Consider the following 19873-nt stretch of genomic DNA (forward strand, 5'->3'; position numbering starts at 1 on the left):
TTCCGTCCGTTTCTTTTTTGGTTGCTAGGAACCAAATTATAGGAATTATATTCGCAAACGGGAGAGGTTACTTACGATACGAATTTTCTCAGACGATGATTCAAAAGCTTCCGGTATGAGGGGAAATGATGTCTACTTGCTCATGCGCTGTCTACTGCTCACCATTTTTTTCGGACGAACAACATACTGATAATACGATTATCGAACGATGTGTTATAATACGATCAAAATTTTTAGGCTTGCATGACCACGACCGGATAATATCGGGCGAACTGTCCTGATCGCCTCTCGTAAGCTGTGTACCAACGATCAGATTATAGTCCAATCTTTTCACAAGCGTTATTTTTCGCCCGATGTACGGGCCATAAGGGAAGCCAAAGGCTAATGGCACTTATCCCCAGTAACAGCAGTAATTTAAAAAAAAAAAAAAACACTCCATACACAGAACCCCATACCCACAAGAAGATCCAGAGAAAGACAAATCAGAAACCCCTACAGCATGGTCCAATTTGCAACAAAGTTGAAAAAAAAAAATGTATATATCCCCTGAATAAACAATCTCTGGTGCTTTTACTTGTATATATTAATAGCTAGGTAGATTCTGTACACTGTGAATGCCGTCTGAATTTTCTAAACCATTAACTGAACTGGTTCTAGCTCCTAAATTATATTCCACATTTTCACAGCGCTTACTGCAAAAAGGTCTTAGGACGGTGCTGTTTAACCACTTGCCGACCGGTCACGTTGCCCGTACTGCGGCAAAGTGGCTAGTTATCATCCAGCGACGTAGACCTATGTCGCTGGACTCCTCCCCTTGTGGGCGGCACGCGCGCGCCGCCGGAGGCTCGCCCCCGCTGTATTCAGTCACAGCGGGAGTCGGGCCAGGGGAAGAGAGGCGGTGATCACCGCCGCTCTTCCGATCGTCGGGGATCGAGTGTGGAAATCCGCCCGCTTGTGTAAAAGCGGGCGGATCTCCTAAGTGACAGGCAGGGACAGATTGCAGGATTCAGCATAGCTGAACCTGCGATCTGTGCCTGTGTCACTCAGTCCCCTCCCCCACACAAGTTAGTAAGCACCAGGCATACATTAACCCCTTGATCACCAATAAAAGTTAACCCCTTCTCTGCCAGTGTCATTTTTACAGTAACGGTGCATATTTATAGCACTGATTACAGTAGTAATGTCACTGGTACCCCCAAAATTGTCAAAAATGTCAGTCAAGGGTCTGATCTGTCCACCACAATGTCGCAGTCCTGCAAAAAAAAAAAAAAAAATTGCAGATCGCCGCCATTACTAGTTAAAAAAATAAATAAAAATGACATGAATTTCCTGTAGTTAGTAGCTGCAATAACTTTTGCACAAACCAACCAAAATATGCTTATTGCGATTTTTTTTACCAAAAATATGTAGCAGAACAAATTGGCCTAAAATGTTAAATTTTGATTTTTATATTTTTTTGGGAGGAATTTCATATAAAAAAAAAAATGTGAAAAATTATTTGTTCAAAATTTTTGTTTATAGCGCATAAAGTAAAAATCGCACAGGAATACCACCAAAAGAAAGCTCTATTTGTTGGGAAAAAAAGGACATATTTAATTTGGGTACAGCGTCGCACGACCGCGCAATTGTCCGTTAAAGTAACGCAGTGCCGAATCGCAAAATATGGCTGGTCAGGAATGGGGTAAAATTTTCCGGTCTTAAAGCGGTTAAAAATACGCTCAGAGAATTTTTTTGTCAAAGACATGTAGCTAAATACATTTTGGCCTAAATATTTGACAAAATTGAATATATTGGATATTTTTTAACTGTCAAAGTAGAAAAATAGTTATTTTTTCAAAATTTTCGCATTTTATTATTAATTTCGCAAAAAATGAAAAGCGCAGAGGTGACCAAAACAACGTAAATTTCGTTTGGGTACGGCGTTGCATGACCGCGCAATTGTCAGTTAAAGTCGCACAGTGCCGAATCGCAAAAAGCCCAATTGCTCCCAGTTTTAGGACGTTGATGGGTAGTCAAGCCTTTGTCAGAGTGCAGAGATCAAATGCCGATTTCAAACCCAAGACACCGCCCCAGCCAGACAGGCTGGCATCCATCGTAATTACCATTCAGTGAATGGGGGAAAAGGACTTGCCCTTGTCTGTAGGGGGAGGAAATCAAAGCCACCAGAGGAGGAAAGACCTCGTAAACCAACCCAAATTTGTTTGTCCAGTGAAGCAGGAGACTGTCTGACGTCAACAGAAGTTCCCTCTGCAGAACTCTTGTAATTGCGTATATGGGACTGCAGAATGGGGGACACCATAAGACCCTGAGCCTCTATGCAAGACCGCAGGGAGGATTGCTTGTGAAACAAGGATAGTTAATTACAGGTCCAAAGCTTTCGGAGCTTAACCGCCAGGAGATTCGGCTTAGAACACAAGGACGGTAACAATATCTTCATACAAATGAAACAAGGCGAACGCAAACCCCAAGGAACACCACTTTGTCCCAATGAATCACCAGGTAAGGAGACTGACCGGATACCTACAGAAGTAATAGCGACTAAAGCCACCTTCTGCAACCCGTGAGCTAAGGAAGTTCACAAATATTTTCAAAGTGAGGCTTTTGAGGAACAGACAGTACCAAATTGAGATCCCAGAGGTACCCGGGATCACACTGGAGGAGCCAGATGGCAAACTCCCTTCACAAAAGTGTAAACCAAGGACTTTGCCGCCAACGGCCTTTGGAAAAATATAGCCAAAGCGGAAATCTGGCCCCTGATGGTGCCTAGAGCCAAACGTTGGTCTGCACACCTAGTTTTAGAAACTCCAAAGGTCGAGACACAGAAAAGGAGGGACTCACACCAAGTAATGTACGCCTTCCAAACTCTATGATAAACCTTGCTGAAAGTAATTTCCTAGCTTTTAAAGTAGGAATCAACTACTCCGACAGCCCTCTATCCTTCAACACCTGGTTTCAATAGCCACACCATTAAAGCCAGCGACTGTAAAGCAGGATGGAAGATTGGTCCATGAGACCAAAGATCTTCGCCGAGAGGAAGTTTCCAAGGGACGTCTGCTACCAGCCCTGCGTACCAAGAATTGCGAGGCCAGTCTGGTGCCACCAGAGTGACTGGAATTCCCTTTACCTCGATTTTGTGAAGCAGTCTCGACAAAAGTTGTATTGGAGGAAAGGCATAAAAATCAGACAGACAAAACTGACCCCAAGGGGCCATCAGAGCGTCTGTGGCATCGGCCAGAGGATCCCGACACCTTGACATGAACCTCTGCACCTTCCTGTTAAGACGAGAGGCCAACAGGTCCACATCAGGAGTCCCCCAACTAAGGTACAGCTGATGAAACCTCTACAGGTGAAGAGACCATTTTCCCGGATCCAACGTCTGCCGACTGAGATAATCCACTTGCCAATTCTCTACCCCCGGAATATGCACAGCAGAGAGGGCCGGAACATAGTTCTGCCCACCTCAAGATACCGACCTCTTCCCAGGCCGCCAGGGCACTCCTTGTGCCACCTTGATGATTGACATTATGCCACAGCCATAGCATTGTCCGATTGTATCCTCACAGGGTGTCCCTGCAAACGATTCATCCATTGGGACAGAAAGCCTGATCGCCCAAATCTCCAGGATGTTGATCTGCAGGAATGGACTCCTCTCGAGTCCAAACACCTTTGGCCGAGTACACTCACAAGGCACCTCCCATCTGGACAGACTGGCATCCGTGGAGATTACAGTCCAATACAGGGGAAGAAAGGATGTTCCCAGGCGAAGCACTGGGGAGAGGAGCCACCATAACAGAGACTCCCTCGAAACCTGATTCAACTGTATCAGATTGTCCAGTGACAGCGGATCCTTTTTCCATTTGGACAGAATCTCCCTTTGCAAAGGTCTGGTATAGAACTGAGGGAACGGGGTCGCCTCGAAGCTGGAAACCAGAAGACCAAGCACTTGCATGCAAGTCCGGAGCAGCGACCGACGGTTGGACAACAGGAGCCGAACGGCATCCTGTAGCTTCAGAAGTTTCAACTAAGGAAGAAACACCCAAAGTCAAGCTTGGTGGACGGAGTCAACGCCGATTTCTAAAAATGTTGTGTCCATCCAAACTCCTGAAGAGTTTGCACAGTAATGTCCAAGTTGGCTTCTAGAGCCGGGGAAGACTCAGCACGCAGAAGCAGATCATCCAGGTAACCCAGTACCGCGATCCCTTTTTGCTATAGCAAGGCCAGAACTGGGGCCAAAATCTTTGTGAACACCCAAGAAGCTGAGGAGAGACCAAAAGGTAACGCCACCAATTGATAGTGCTCCTCGCCCACAGCAAAACAAAGAAAACGCTGATGCCCGACATATATTGGAATATGAAGTTAAGCGTCCTTGAGATGGCCAGAAGATACTACCATGGGGATGGACTCCATCCGAAATTTCTGAACCCAGACAAAGTGGTTCAGAGCTTTGCGATCCAAGATCGGACAAGCCTTGCTTTCCTTACTGGGAACTGTAAACAGATTTGAATAAAGAACCTTGGAAATGTTCAGACTCTAGAACAGGCACAATGACTCCTTGTGCTAACAGGTCCTGCACTGCCCCGTAGAGGCCTTGTAGCCGATCGTGAGACAGGCCCAAGTTGGAAAGAAAGAACCTTTGCTCGGAATGAGCAAGGTTCACGGACCCAGAAAAGGGCAAAGACGTCCCCCCACTCCAGAGGTGCAGGTGAAGGCACCCCTTTAGGCTGGGGAAGGCTCGTCTGCCGAACTGCTTTTGACTTACCATTCCAGGGTCTCTTGGAGCCTTCTGCAAAGTTACCCTTTTCCTGAAATCCAGACGGACGCAAAAGGACCACGCTTACGAGGTTTCTTACCCTTAGCAACCTGCGGAAATAACGTACTCTTCCCTCCGTTAAGACCCTTAATGAGCTCTTCCATAGAGTCACCTAACAAACGTTCTAAATGAGCAAGGTCCACGAATCCAGAAAGAAGCAAAGACGCAGGTGAGGGAGCCCCTTAAGGCTGGGGAAGGCTTGTCTGCGGAACCAGAAGAGGCCGCTTTGGACTTATCATTCCAGGGTCTCTTGGAGCCTCCTGCAAAGTTACGGGATAATCTCGAGCCCTTTTCCTGCAATCCAGACGGACGAAAGGGCCGCTTGTGACAAGAAAAGAAGGGACCCCACTTATGGTGAGGTTCCTTGTCCTTGGCTGTCTGCGTAAGCAATGTACTTTTGCCTCCCGTAATCTCTTCCATAGAGGCACCAAACAAATGGTCACCTACAAAAAGGAAGATCAGACAGCACCTTTTTTAGAAGCCTGGTCAGCCGACCAGTACTTCAACCATATCATGCGGCAAAGAATCACTGCCGTCACAGGTACCCTGTCAGCCAAGGGGGCCACATCCAAAGATGCATCACAAATATATTGTAACCACTGGATCAACTGAAGGTGTTGACTCCCTTTTCAGATCCTGGCGTATAATTTTTGCCCATTCCGTTAAGGTCTGGGATACCAAGGGAATAGCAAACACCGGCCTCAACATTGAACCAGCCACGGTGAAAAAGTACCGGACCACAGCCTCAGCTCTCTTCCCCACGGGATCCTTAAAGGCAAAAAGCATAGCCTTATTTAGCCTAGAAACCTGAGAGTCCGACGGTGGAAGCGCAAGTTTTTTCAGGAGAGACTCTGATATCTCCTAGTGAAATGCTTCGGTATTCTAACCATGCGTTTCTGGGAACTACACTGACTAGAGACAATCCTGTCAAAATAGGCAGGAAAGGGGAACACCTTAGCCACCTTGGAATATATGCGGGTGCCAAACTGAACCGGCGTCGACTCCGCATCAGCTGAGTCCTCCAACTTTAAAAAGTTTCCCGCATTGACACAATCAATACCTCCACCAGCGTTTTTTTTATACGCGGCTGCAGGAGGATTCATCCTCGCTGTTCGAGCCCAGTGGGCTGACTCGTGCGGCCAAATCCACCTCAGACTGAAGAGGCAGAGGATACAGGCGAAGGCCGGGGAGGGTGCTTCTTGCTAGGCCACCTTTGTAGGGCCATATCAACCTTTGACAGAAGTGACTGCAGGGCCACAGTCATGGCTGCCAGGACAGACAGAGCAAGAGGGTCCTGCAGCTTCAAGGAGTGGGTCAGGTGGTGATGCTCGTTCCAGGGGCTCCATGGTTAAAACAGCCGCACTGTACACAAAAGGTTTTTTTTTTTTTAATAAAAACCCCTACACACCGCTCGGAGCACCACAAGTATTAGCGCACCCGCAGCGCTGGATATAGCAGGGGAAGGATCGTATACCCACAGAGACTCACCACCCCAGAGCTGGAGAGCACCAAACAGCCTGCCACACTACGATTAAAAAGGAAGAGCAGACACTGACACCGACACTGCCCTTCACTGCACCGGACCACAAGAACATGGCCGCCGCTATACATTACACACGGTAATCAAAAACATGGCCGCCAGACTACACAAACATGGCTGCGGAGGCTAGTGAAAACCATCCATGGCAAAACAGTGACCAAGGCCGATATATCGAGGGCCGATATGCACTTTCCCCGATATTACCGATACTGTCGTGACGTCATTGCGTATGTTGCGCCACGCGCCTCTGTGCACTGGAACAGCTACCTTCTTAGGCCGCCTCCCTCAGCCTCGTCTGGAGTCGGGGAGTCTCGGGACAGTGAGTGTACAGTGCACACTGTGTTTAACCACTTTAATACAGGGCACTTCCCTCCCTTCCTGCCCAGGCCAATTTTCCCCTTTTAGCGCTGTTGCATTTTGAATGACAATTGCGCGGTCATGCAACACTGTACCTAAACCAAATTTATGTCATTTTCCCCCCACAAATAGAGCATTCTTTTGGTGGTATTTGATCACATGTGCGATTTTTACTTTTTGCTAAACAAATAAAAAGACCGAAAAAAAAAAGTTTTTTTGTTTACGTTATACAATTTTGTAAATAAATAAAGTTTTTTCCTGCACTGATGAGACTGCACTGACAGGCACTGATATGCAGCATTGCTGGGCACTGATAGGCGGCATTGATGGACACTGATAGGTGGCACTGACAGGCACTGATAGGTGGCACTGACGGGCACTAATGGGCACTGATAGGCGGCACTGGTGGGCACTGATGGGCGGCACTGATGGGCACTGATAGGCGGCACTGGTGGGCAATAATGGGCACTGGTGGGCGACACTAAAGGATGGCAATGATGGGCACTTGTGGGCATCACTGATGGGGAGGGCAATGGGGGGCTCCCTGAGCCCTGATTGCCATCCCTGGTGGTCATAGTGGGCATCCCTGGGGTCATAGTGGCATCCCCCCCCCCCCCCCCCCGAGGGTCTGCACTGGTAATCAATGATCTGATTACCAGTGCCGACCCCCCCCCCTGTCAGGGGAGCCGCCGATCGGCGCTCCTTTACTCGTGCCCGTCAGGCACGAACTAAGGAAAGCCGATCAACGGCTGTTCCTATTTACTATGTGACCAGCCGTGATTGGACACGGCTGATCACATGGTAAAGAGCCTCCGTCAGAGGCTCTTTACCGAGATCGGAGATGCAGGGTGTCAGACCGATCACCGCTCTGCGCGCCCCCGGGGGGCGCCCAGAGCTGTGTTATCCTGCCGCCGTCATATGACGTCCGGTCAGGATAACACAACCACATTCCCGCCGTCAATATGTAATAGGGCGGGCGAGAAGTGGTTAACATAGCCGCCACATACATATACCCACACACCTACAGGCCTATACCAGCCAGCCACCCACCACACAGGGTGCCAGCCAGTCACCAAAGGGTGCCAGCCAGTCAACAAAGGGTGCCAGCCAGTCTCCACCACAGGTTGCCAGCCAGCCAGTTTTTTTAAGCCTATATTCAATTTCAGTAGTGTCTTTCAAATTTCAATGGGGATGGATGCAGATAAAAAAAATTTACAAAAGTGTGGTCTGGGACTATTTCTCATCTCCAGGAAAAGCAGCAGTGTGCAACACGTGCACGAACAATGCAAGTCCACTGACTCCAATCCACTGTCTAGCTTTTTTTCTAGAAGTTTTGCACTGACTGCACTGCAGTAGTGATTTAAAATTATTGCAGCAAGTGCACTACTGCAGCAGTTTATGCATCATTCACAGTCAGATGATGTGAAACTGATGTCCCTGCAAGTGTGGTTTTCTTATCAGTTTTCATGCAGTTAAGGTGTGAAGAACGAGCCCTTAGGCCCCTTTCACACATACGGTCTGTTCAGATCCGCCTATCAGTTTTTCAGGCGGCTCTTAACCGATGCCCCATGCATCTCTATGGGGCAACGGATGTTATCGGAGACATGTCCGCTGACATCTGATCCGTCAAATCGGGACGGATGGAAACCCTATTTTCCATCCTTCTGGCGGATCGGATCAGATGAGAACGGACAGGCGGTGTGTTCTCATCCGATTCCCCCATAGAGAACAGCCGGGATCTGACACCTACGTCTCAGCATGCAGAGCAGAGACTGAGCTGTCATCCGACCTTCGGACCTTCAGAGAGCACGTGCCGCTGGCGTCAGCGGCTGCATGCAAGGCGAATATCCCCTAAACCGTGCAGGTTTAGACGATTTTTTTACCTACAGGTAAGCCTTATCATAGGCCTACCTGTAGGGAAAAGTTAAAAAGCGGAGTATACTACCACATTAATTCATCAGAAAGAATTACCCAGCATCTGTATGGATTTCTACTATTGCAAAGTAGATTTGGGCTTAGTCATCAGATGCACTGGCAGATCCAAGGTCTCTTGACATTTGTCCCAAACAGACAAGATATTGAGCTGCAGGGCCCTGAAGTAAAATTGGGAATCGGGGACCGCTCCAAAGAGGGCCATCCTAATCCTCAGTACTTTCACACGTGTCTAGATTGCATGATCTTATAATGGCCTCCCACCTGAACTCCGAGACCAGCATTTATGGTATCCCACTGTGGGATTCCCCTCGGTTCTCAAGGGTAAAGACCCTGGGGGCTATGGACGGACTAAGAGTAATGCCACAAAATGATTGCAGCAATCCTCCACTTAAAAAACATAGAAATCGTTGGGGAGGCCAAAAAAAAAAAAACTGGATTTTTGACTTACCGTAAAATCCTTTTCTCTTAAGTTCATTGATGGACGCAGTTCTCTCCGATTCATATCAGTAGGGTTATACTGCCCCCTACAGGAGTAGGACACTAGGCAGGAAAAAGTTCTGGCTGTGCCTACGGGCAGTCCCGGAGGGTACACCCTCTCTCTTCCTGCATAGAATGTCAGTTTTGTATCAAAGCAGTGTCCGAAACTAACACCAACCCAACTCAAAATAGAGGGGCGGGTACTGCATCCGTCAATGAACTTGAGAAAAGGATTTTACGGCAAGTCAAAATTCCAGTCTTCTTTATCGTTCATTGACGGACACAGTTCTCGGATTCATATCAGTAGGGACGTCCCAAAGCAGTGCGAAAAAATTAGGGGTGGGAACGGCAGAAAAGAACAAATCCCCAAGGCCAAAAACAGCCACCAGGCAACATAGGACTCATCAGAACAAAAGATGAGGCCCACCTGAAAACAAACAGTAAACACCCTCAAGGAAGGCCAAAAGCCCTCCAAACAGCAGCAAAAAAACCTTGCGGCCGAAAAGAGGCATCTGCAGATGCCAGCACATTCAGCAAAGGTGTGAATGACCGACCAGGTAGTCGTCTTACAACCTGAAGCAGAGATCCCTGTATGGCAAAAAGCCCAGGAAGCACTAGGCGCCCAAGTAGAAAGCGCTGAAACAGGGAAAGGTAGGACCTGACCCATAAAGAAGCCTGCACCACCGACTGTCCGATTCACCTGGAAATAGTCGCAGCAGACACAGGCAGCCCCGTCCTTGGGCTATCCGTGAGCACAGAGAGCGAATCTGAGTACGGGAAGACACGTAGTCACCAAGTACCCCTCGAGTGACGAACTCCATCCAGAGTATGCAGCGCACATTCTGTAGGATGAGGGGGCTCAGGACACAAGATAGCAACACAGTGGCCCCGTGCAAGTGAACACTAGAAACCACCTTCGGAGGGAAGGACGGATCCGGAAGAAGTACCACCTGGCCCCATGAACCAACAGATAGGGAGAATGACAGGACAATGTCGCCAGTGCTGACACCCCGTGTGCAGAGTGACAGCAACTAAGGCCACCTTCTACAATAAGGCAAGCAGGGGATACCCACGATACTCGCAAAGGAGGGTCTGGAAGAACCAATTGCACCAACCAAGGTCTCCAGTTGGCGACAGAGATGGCACCGGAAGAACCAAGTGTCACACCCCCTGGAAAAAGTTACACACCAGGGAACGGGCGGTCAACGGCCTGTGGAAAAAAATTATCAAAGCCGAAACCTGACCCTTGACAGTACTCAACTTTTGCTCAATCCCCCCGTTGAAGGAAGCCAAGATCTGGCCACTGAGCAAATGCGAGGGGGAGCCCAAAAGACTCACCACGCAATACGCGACTTTCTCATATGATGAAAAAAATCATCATAGAAGACGCTTCCCATGCTTTATGCAGGGTGGGAATCACCAAAGCAGACAACCCCCCCGTCCTTTGACACCTGACTTACAACAGCCAAGCCCGTAAGCCGTCGAACGTAAAGCCGGAAGTGAGATCGGCCCTGGAGAGAAGAAAACCCAAGGAGCATTAGCGGAAAGCCTGACCAGGTCGGCGTACCAAGCTCGGCGAGGCAAGTCCGGAGCCACGAGAATGACCGAAATCCTGCCGCCTCGATCCTGCGAAGGATTCTTGGCAGCAACAGGAGAGGAGGAAAAGGCAGACAGCAGCTGACACTACCTCGGCCCATTCGCGAGCACTCTCGCACGACCATGCCGGCGTCAGCTTTGCACAGGTGACCACGCCAAACATCTCAGCATTGAACATGTTGAACCTAGCGAATGTTCTTGCCCATGACAGAACCCATGAAGCCACCATTGCACCCGCCAGAGGGTCCCGGGAGCAGGCCACGACTTCTGCACCATCCTGTAGATGCGATGCCAACAGGCCCACGTCCGGAGTGCCCCCAAACTAAGGCACAACTGCTGGAACGACTCCAGATGAAGGGACCATTGCCCTTCATCCAGGGCCAGTCGACTGAGGCAAACCGCCAACTAATTGTGTTGTTTCCCCCCTGGAAAGGGAACAGCGGATAGAGCCGGAACAAGGCGCTCTGCCCAATGAAGAAACATCACTTCCAAGGCAGCAAGGACACTCATGGTACCCCCATGGTGAATGACAAGCCACGGTAGCGGCGTAGTCAATTGAAAGTGCACCGGACAGCTGCAGGTGCCCGATCCAGTGAACAAGACAAAGCTGAAACGCTCTCAGCCCCAGGACAATAAGCGGTAACTTGGATCCTCCAGGGACCATACTCCCGAAACCTGCCGAGGACTCCTCCCCACCCGGACAAGCTTGCATCCATGGTGATAATTGTCCAGTAGACAGGAAGGAAGGATTCTAGAGCAAGACTCCCCGGGTACCCGGCCCAGCGGGATCCGCAAGTCCAGATAGTTTGAATTCCAGTCGCCTTCGAGAAGGAGTGCCTCCTGAGGGATCCCCAGAGGGATTGAGCGAAAGGGACAGTCTTGAAAAACACCATCAGTCCCAGAACTTGCATGCAGGTCCAAAGAGAAGACCATGTGCGGAACAGCAACAGTCGACCGCAGTCTAAAGTGCCAAGAGTTTTGACCCCGGAGGGAGAAACACCCTGACCGAGGACAAGTCCAAAGTCAGACTCAGAAAATCCAGTCTCATGGAAAGGACCAGGGATGATTTCTGAAGGTTCAGAACCCACCTGAACTCAAACCCAGAGTTCCCACTGTGACAACCAACTTCGTTGTCAGCACCGTAGGGGATTTCAAATGGAGAAGCAGAGCGGCCAGGAAACCAGGGCCGATATGCCCCGCTATCGCAACAGCACCAGGACCGGAGCCAACACCGCCGTGAAGACCCTAGCAGCATAAGCGAGACCAAAGGGTAACGCCACAAACCAAGAGATCCTTCTCCACTGCAAAAAACGGAGAACCCGTAGCTGTCCAGAACATAACGGGACGTGAAGGTAGGCAGCTTGATGTCTATGGAGGCCAGGAAGCCCCCTTATGTAGAGAAGCCACCACCGTGCGAACCAATACCAACCAATTTGGGATCTGCACGGAACCAACAAAAGACCAGTAGGTCCAGCTTGTTGAACCAGAGCCTGAACTGCCCCACAGAGCGCCTGTAAGCGATCCGGAGACAGCCGCATATTGGAAAGACAGCCGCACATTGGAAGGCATGACATGTGTCATCCAGGGCAGCACCAAACAGGCGATCCCCCTGAAAAGGGGAGATCCATTAAGACCTTCTAATAAGTAGACTCCGGTCAACCACCGCCAAAAACGACAAGGTGTTATACAAGGGAGCCTCGACCAGTGCGGCATCACAAACAAAAAGCAGCCCCTGCGCCAGCTGGTCCAACAGCTCCCCCAGAGCAAGAGGGACATGCCCCAGGCAGAGTCTGCGTGGCAAGGGCAAACATGAACACTGTTCCCAGTGCAGCTACGCCAGAGAGCACAGAGCACAAGCCACACAGCCCGCTCCATCCTATCCCCCAAGTCCTTAAAGGACGGGGATTCATCCACCGGAACAGTAGTCCCATTAACCTAGAGACTGTATGTCCACCAAAGGCGGAAACGGTCCTCTGTACCAGATTCCTCCTAAAGGGCAACAGCTAACGGCCGCTTAGACACCCCAGGGGAACGTCTGACGGTTCCACTCCTACATGAGCAGCCAACAAAATGAGCAGATCCAGGTGGCATGTGCCAGATGCCACCTGCGCCCTAGGCGCAGACGCCGCGACCCCCAAATTGCAGGGTGCCACGTACCGAAAACAGCCAGTGCGTCCACCAGCGCCTGTCGCAGCAGGGGAGGTGGAAATGTCCTCCTCATCATCCGAGGAGACAGGGCGCGAGGTAACAGACCCGGCAGGGAGGCCCACGTCAGGCCCACGCCTGCGGCGCCTGAGCCAGACTCGGACTCCGAGACATCAGAAGAGGCAGGGGTAGGTGGAGAAACGTTTTAGCGCACCTACCACCACCCCCCGGGCCCAAATGCGTCCCGAACTGCCAAAAAGGCATAGACGGATAGTGGAGATCCGGAAGGCCCTGCGGCCTCCATGAGGGGGTCAGGTGGGAAAAAAGGCCCACAGGGTCCATACTGAACCTGAGGAACCCGCTAGCAACTTGAAAAAAAATTTTTAAACAGCCTCACAGCGCTACAGTGCCCCCCGGAGGTCAGGCACGCGCTAACGGACACCCAAAGAGAGGGTGAGACCACCCTCAAGACTCACTGTCCTTCAGGTACTTCCACCGGCCTTCACTGCAAAAAATCTCCAGCAAAATGGCCAAAAACGGGTGTACCAATATGGCCACCTCCATAGAAGCAGACAGAGGCTACAACAAAATGGTGGCCAAGCCCCAAAAACACGGAATTCGGGGCCTTTTGGGGGACCTCCCAAACGCCCATCCACTTCAGAAGAACCCTAGCAAGCCCCCCCCCCTGCACGATCATTGAGCACCGCGGACAGCGCACACTCGCCCGGCCCCCATGCGGCCTGCACACTAGGCCCCAGGCTCAGGTAGGCCCAAACAGTCCCCCACGTGGGTGGGGGGGACGGGGGGTGGACAGGAGAGGGGGGGTCACAATAGGACAGAGGGAAACCCAGGAGTGGGAGGGTCCGACCATCCCAGGGAGAGGGCCTGTGTCCACCCCAAAATCTGCCGGGGGGGGGGGGGGGGGACGACATTTTCTCTCCATACCGGGAACACAGGCGGGCGCCATGTCTTGACAGGACCCCACGCCACCGGAGTAGGGGGGCTGTCGGCCAAATAGGAACGCTGCGACATCAGCCTAGACCCTGTCGTGTGCTTCCTGGCAAGACGTTTAGCTCGCAGGGCCAGTCCCTGTCCAGTGGGACTATGTTGCGGCCGACCCAGCGCGGAGCTAAGGCCTGCACGCGTTCGCTGGCCAGACTAGGGTGACCACTGGATATGGGGGTCCAGTCTGTCGCCCAGCCCGGCATAATTGCTTGAAGATCTCACAGGAAAAAAAGTTCCGGAGAAAAAAAGGCTAGCTAAAAAAATTCTAAATAAAAAAAATACTTTATATGCCAGGACCAGAGATCCCAGAAAGGAACTAGGTCTTTACTCCTGACTAGGCAGATTAAAACGGACATCCTATGCAGGAAGAGAGAGGGTGTACCCTCCGGGACTGCCCATAGGCATAGCCAGAACTCTTTCCTGCCTAGTGTCCTACTCCTGTAGGTGGCAGTATAACCCTACTGATATGAATCAGCGAGAACTGCATCCGTCAATGAATGATAGAGAAATTAGGATGTGTAGGTAGACCTACTTGATATCCACTGCAGTTAGAAGAGGTGAGGAGAGCCGTTAGCCAGAATTTCCGTGTTTACATGTGACCGCCTGTATGTGGAAACAGCTAATCACAGAGTAAAGAGTGGCATCACCGGCTCTTTACCAAGAACGTGGTCACACCGTGTCCCAGGGACACAGCATGCCACAGCAGCATGAAACTGGGCGACTTCGTATTACGTTGGCCCAGAACAAGGGAGTATCCCACCCGGTGTCATTTGTCTATGCAGCAGGCGGAAGTTAGTTAAGGGGTATAAGTGTGCTCTTCCCCCACTGTCACCTTGTGGATATTCGCATACAAACGATGGTCCAAATAAGCATTCCTCACAAGGAAAACTTATTTGGTAAGCACTTAAACCATAAGATTCTTCTCATGAGGACAGACAGTGTTATTCCATTTGAGCTGCATTATGGAATTATCCACCGAGCAGCTCAAAGCTCTTGGGAAATCGTCCAGGAGTTGCAAAATGACTGAGGGTTTGGCAAATGCCTACTATAGCCACTGCGGACCTGCTACCACCATAGGGAAGGATGCCTTAAAAAAGGACTCTACCTCTTATCCATGGTGTGTATAAAGACCAGGATGTCGCCCACAGGAACTGTGTCTGGGTCTGGTTAAAATAGTTAATAACCAAACAGCCGGGGAACTCCATTTTTCGTACAAGCCCTCCTCCATGGGGTACAGATGAGCAAACTGTTTTGATGGTGAAACTTTCAGGTAAACCCAATCACCACATAGCAGTGGAAAGGACCAACTGAAGCTTTGTGCGTCTGGGCGATTGCTACTGGAAAGCCTCACCTAAAGTAAAATGGATTTCTGATCCTCATTGGCTTCCACTTCTTCCTCTTCCACGAAAAAAAAAAAAAAGGAGGGCCACATTTGTGTCACAGGTGTTTCAAACCAGTGAGAACCCCAGACAACTAAGAGGAAGTGGAGAACTGTGCCCCTGAAACAGTGAAGGTGTCTGCTAAGGGCAGAAATTCAGAGCTAATCTGACTTCTATGGTAGCTATTCCAGGGTGAACTTTGCAGGGGATCACTCTACCTGAGATTATGATTTGGGAGCCTCCCCCCCCCCCTCTTGCATGTGCAAAGCCATGATTTGCTAAGGAATAATCAAGTTTGCATACCATTGAGGGAAGTGGTCCCCCAAACAGGAGTGTAAGCCTGGCCAGAACATTTGTGTGGCAGTACCACACAAAGACGAAACGTCCCTGTACTTACTGTACCCAAATAAATATAAATTCAGTAATAAGTAGGAGGCAGGACAGCGCAGATTCAGGCTGGATTTTGGAGATTCAGTGTGGACTGACACCATATGCACTGAAACCAGGAACAAAATGATTCCCACCCATGCACAGAAGTATGCGATAAAAATGAAAACAAAAATCTTCAGAGAGAATCAGGGAAGCATCCGTCACCTTCAGACACTAACAAAAAACTGAGGCTTGGTTGAGAAGTTATGCATGGGAAGGGATTCCTGCTATTTTATCCATTATTTGTAGGTGGCAGCATAGCCCAAGTAGTCTTGACTAATAACTGCTGTGTCTTGTGATGTGCAATTACAAAATTTCCAAGGTGTAACTGTTTCGGTCATGTAGTATATCAGCAAAAAATGTACGTGCCTCCCAGAGCGATCTCCCTTTAAGGTGTAATGGAGGCACACATTTTTACCACCCCCGAGTGACCACCCACAAGCAGATATGCTACTGCTTGAAGTACACACTACAGCAGCCGCAATGCTTTGTATTACATTGAGGCAATTTTAACACCACATGCAGAGCTTGACAAGCAGCAACGCATAAGAGAATTAAGCCGCACTACAGCCACAACCTCAACGCTTGGCTCACAGTTGCAGAGTATTTCCACAATATAAAACTCTGCAATTAAAAAAAAGAAAAAACTAGGTAACACAGGCATCACCTCCTATATGCCTGCTAACCTATTTTTACTGTCCTCTGAAAAGTAATTCACCTTGGATGACTTTGTGGGAGGGTGGCAACTACCATAAAGCATGAGCCTAACATATACATTACTTAGAAAGGCATTTGTTGGAAGTTTTTTTTTTTTTTTTAATTTAAAAATAGGGAAGGTTTTCAAGTATATAGAAAAGGTTATTCTGCATAGACCGCAGAGTGAAAGTAGGTTATTATTGTCGGCTATGTAAGAGTCGGGGAACAGTAATCAGTGTAATCATAGAAATTTATTGAATTGTGTATCACGTAAGAATTTACTACCGTGCAATATCCAAATTGGGTATAACCAGTGGTTAATACAGAGAACAAGACAAACAAAACATAAGGTTTTCAAGTAGTTTAGTTCTTCAGTTACACAAATATTTAACAGACATGTGCAGAAAAATTAAATCTGCTCACCTGTAGCCTGATCAACAAGCACTCGAGAATTGATTATACGCCCAAATCCTGAAAACATATCTTCAACATCTTTCTGCGTCATTGTCCTTGGGAGTCCGCTGATATATAAATTTGCATCCTTAATATTTTCTGAGCTTGGACGGGCAAAGGACACCTAGCAGAAGAAAATATACACTATTTATGGGCTTGCACACATACAGCACTTTCTGAAGTTCTGATACAATAAATTACTCCCCTAAACCACTGGATTCGAGATATATATATATATATATATATATATATATATATATATATATATATATATATATATATATATATATATATATATGTGCGTGTGTGCTTTAATTTTATAAAAAAAAATGAAACCTTAAAAGTTCGATTTTAGAAAGTAAATCAAAAGGGCAACCAAATGAATATGGGGAAGGAGGAAATCTGCTATGAGGATCAATTCCAGGTATTCACACTGAAGAAGAGGCACCTATGAGAGGATAGTATTACAATGTACAATCATATCAAAGATTACGACAGTTAACTGTGACAAACAGTTTAAGGTCCCTGAAGAAGGCAGCATGGTCACAATTTGAGTTTAGAATAAAGGAAGTTCAATTATATATATATATATATATATATATATATATATATATATATATATATATATATATATATATATATATATAGATAGATAGGGAATTTTTCTAAAACTTTGTGGGTTAAATTATTTTCCAAAACTTACCCAGGCCTGGAAATTGCCATTTTAAAATTCCATAACTTTTCCAGGTGTTTCATGACCGTACAAACCCTGAAAACACACATACTGTAGAGGGTTTTTTTCCTCAACCTTATAATCTACATAACTTTTTAGGGCAACAAGGACCACCCCTTTTACAAACCATGAAGGATTGGATGAAGCACTTATAAGGGCAGGGGGGTGGAGACTGGGTAGGCATTATGTAAAATTTTGACAGATCACAGAGAACCGCTGTCAAACAGAATCATGAAGTCACTCACACTCAGCATACCTTGTGAAATTGAAATGACTCTTTACAGAAAAAATGCCAAACATTACGTAAAAAGGACTGCAGAAAATGCAGGAACACAAAAAACATAGAAAAGGGAAGAAGGAAGAGAGTAGGATTAGTACTTTCCCCAAAAAACGGAAGTTGTATGCATGTGCAATCTTGTACAGATGGACAAATACCACAAACTGACAAAATGTAACGCTAATAACATTTAATAAAGAAAAATATTAACTACTTCTGGACTGCCCGCTATGTATTTTTTCGTCGCTACTTTGAGTTATGGCAGCAGATAGCTTACACACCCGGTGGTTCTTTCAGATAAAAGTGGTCTCAGCAGCAGATTTGCCACAGGATCACTTTCATGGGAGTTTCCCAGTCGTTTTCCCCACTTATCGGAGCCGTCAGTAGCGGGGAAAATTATCTGATCCCCTGTGCTGCTGGGCAGGAAGTCGAGTGAGAGAAAGATGGCCCCCACTCGACTTTATGCCCTTGAAGGACTGGAGCAACGTCAAACATCACTTCCGCCCAACAGCAGCAACGTCAAACGTCACTGCTGCCCAACAGCATTAAAGAGCCAAACTTTTTTTTTTTAATAATTTTTTTAAGTGTAAATGTGAGATCTGAGGTCTTTTTGACCCCAGATCTCACATTAAAGAGGATGTGTCATGCTTCTATTACATGGGATATTTACATTCCTTGTAATAGGAATAAAAGTGATCACTTTTTTTTTTTTTTTTAAAAAAGGACAGTGTAAAAATAAAAGCAAAATAAGAAAAAAAAACAAAAAAAAAAGCAAAGCGCCCTGTCCCTCTGAGCTCACAAGAAAAAGCGAACGCATACTTAAATCACGCCCACATGTGTAAACAGTGTTCAAACCACACATGTAAGGTATCGCCGCGATCACTAGACCTCCTCTAACTCTAAACTGGTAACCTGTAGAAATTTTTATAGCATCGCCTATGGCGATGAAGTTTGTCGCCATTCCACGTGCATGTGCAATTTTGAAGCATGACATGTTCGGTATCAATTTTCGGCGTAACATTAGCTTTCACATTATAGAAAAAAAATGGGGCTAACTTTACAGTTTTCTTATTATTTTAATTCAAATACGTGGTATTTTTTCCAAAAAGAAAAAAAAAATGCGTTTGTAAGATTGCTGTGCAAATACAGTGTGAAAAGTATGGCAACAAACTCCATTTATTCTCTAGGGTCTCTGCAAAAAAAAAAAAATATATATATATATGTATACCCTATTTTTCCATCCGTTCAGGTATTGGATCGGGTCGGATCTGATGAGAGCGGACAGGCGGTCCGCTCTCATCCGATACCCCATAGAGAGCAGTGGGGGCTGTGACACCTCCCTCTCCGCACTGCAAGCGGAGACGGAGCTGTCATCCGCCAGCTCAGCGGGGATCGCGGATCAATCCCCGCTGAGCAGCACGGATCCGCCTACGGAGGCGGACCGTGTGAAAGAGCCGCTAGACTTACCGGTAACTCCTTTTCTAGCAGTCTTCCAGGACAGCCCATGGGACCTAGGGCTCCTCCTACCAGGACAGGAAACACATTCCAATCAAATAAAAGGAGTTGCCCTAGTCCTCACCTTCAGTATTCTCGAGAACCGAAGGACATCCTGTAAAACACATATTTACACACATATATACACACACACACACACACACACACACACACACATACATACATACATACACACATATAATACAAGACAGCACCGGGTGGGAGTCCGGCTGTCCTGGAAGACTACTAGAAAAGGAGTTACCGATAAGTCTAACTCAGCTTTTCTCAAGTCGTCTTCCAGGACAGCCCATGAGACGATGAGCCAGGAACTTACCAGTCTAGGGAGGAACTACTGCCTGGAGCACCTTTTCGACCAAATGCCTGTTCCTGAGAAGAGAGGAGGTCCAGGCGCTAATGTCTAACAAAGGTCGAAAAGTTAGGCCAGGTAGCTGCCTCACAGATTTGTTCTGGTGAGGCATCAGCCCTTTCGTCCAAGACGTGGGCAAGGCACTTGTTGAATGTGCGTTTATCACCGGTGGAGCAACAT

At 47.9% G+C, this 19873-nt stretch overlaps 1 protein-coding gene across 1 annotated transcript in view; it reads right to left on the minus strand.

The window, feature by feature from the left end:
• The window catches only part of ELAVL1 (ELAV like RNA binding protein 1), a 96518-nt gene that overhangs the window by 34429 nt on the left and 42216 nt on the right, over positions 1 to 19873 (minus strand). Inside the window, exon 3 of the mRNA XM_082243971.1 lies at positions 16793 to 16946. Coding sequence (XP_082100097.1) covers positions 16793 to 16946 — 154 coding nt within the window. The remainder of the gene's footprint in view (positions 1 to 16792; positions 16947 to 19873) is intronic.

Source organism: Pelophylax lessonae, assembly GCF_965119305.1.
Source record: "Pelophylax lessonae genome assembly, chromosome: 1".
Taxonomy (NCBI): Eukaryota; Metazoa; Chordata; class Amphibia; order Anura; family Ranidae; genus Pelophylax; species Pelophylax lessonae.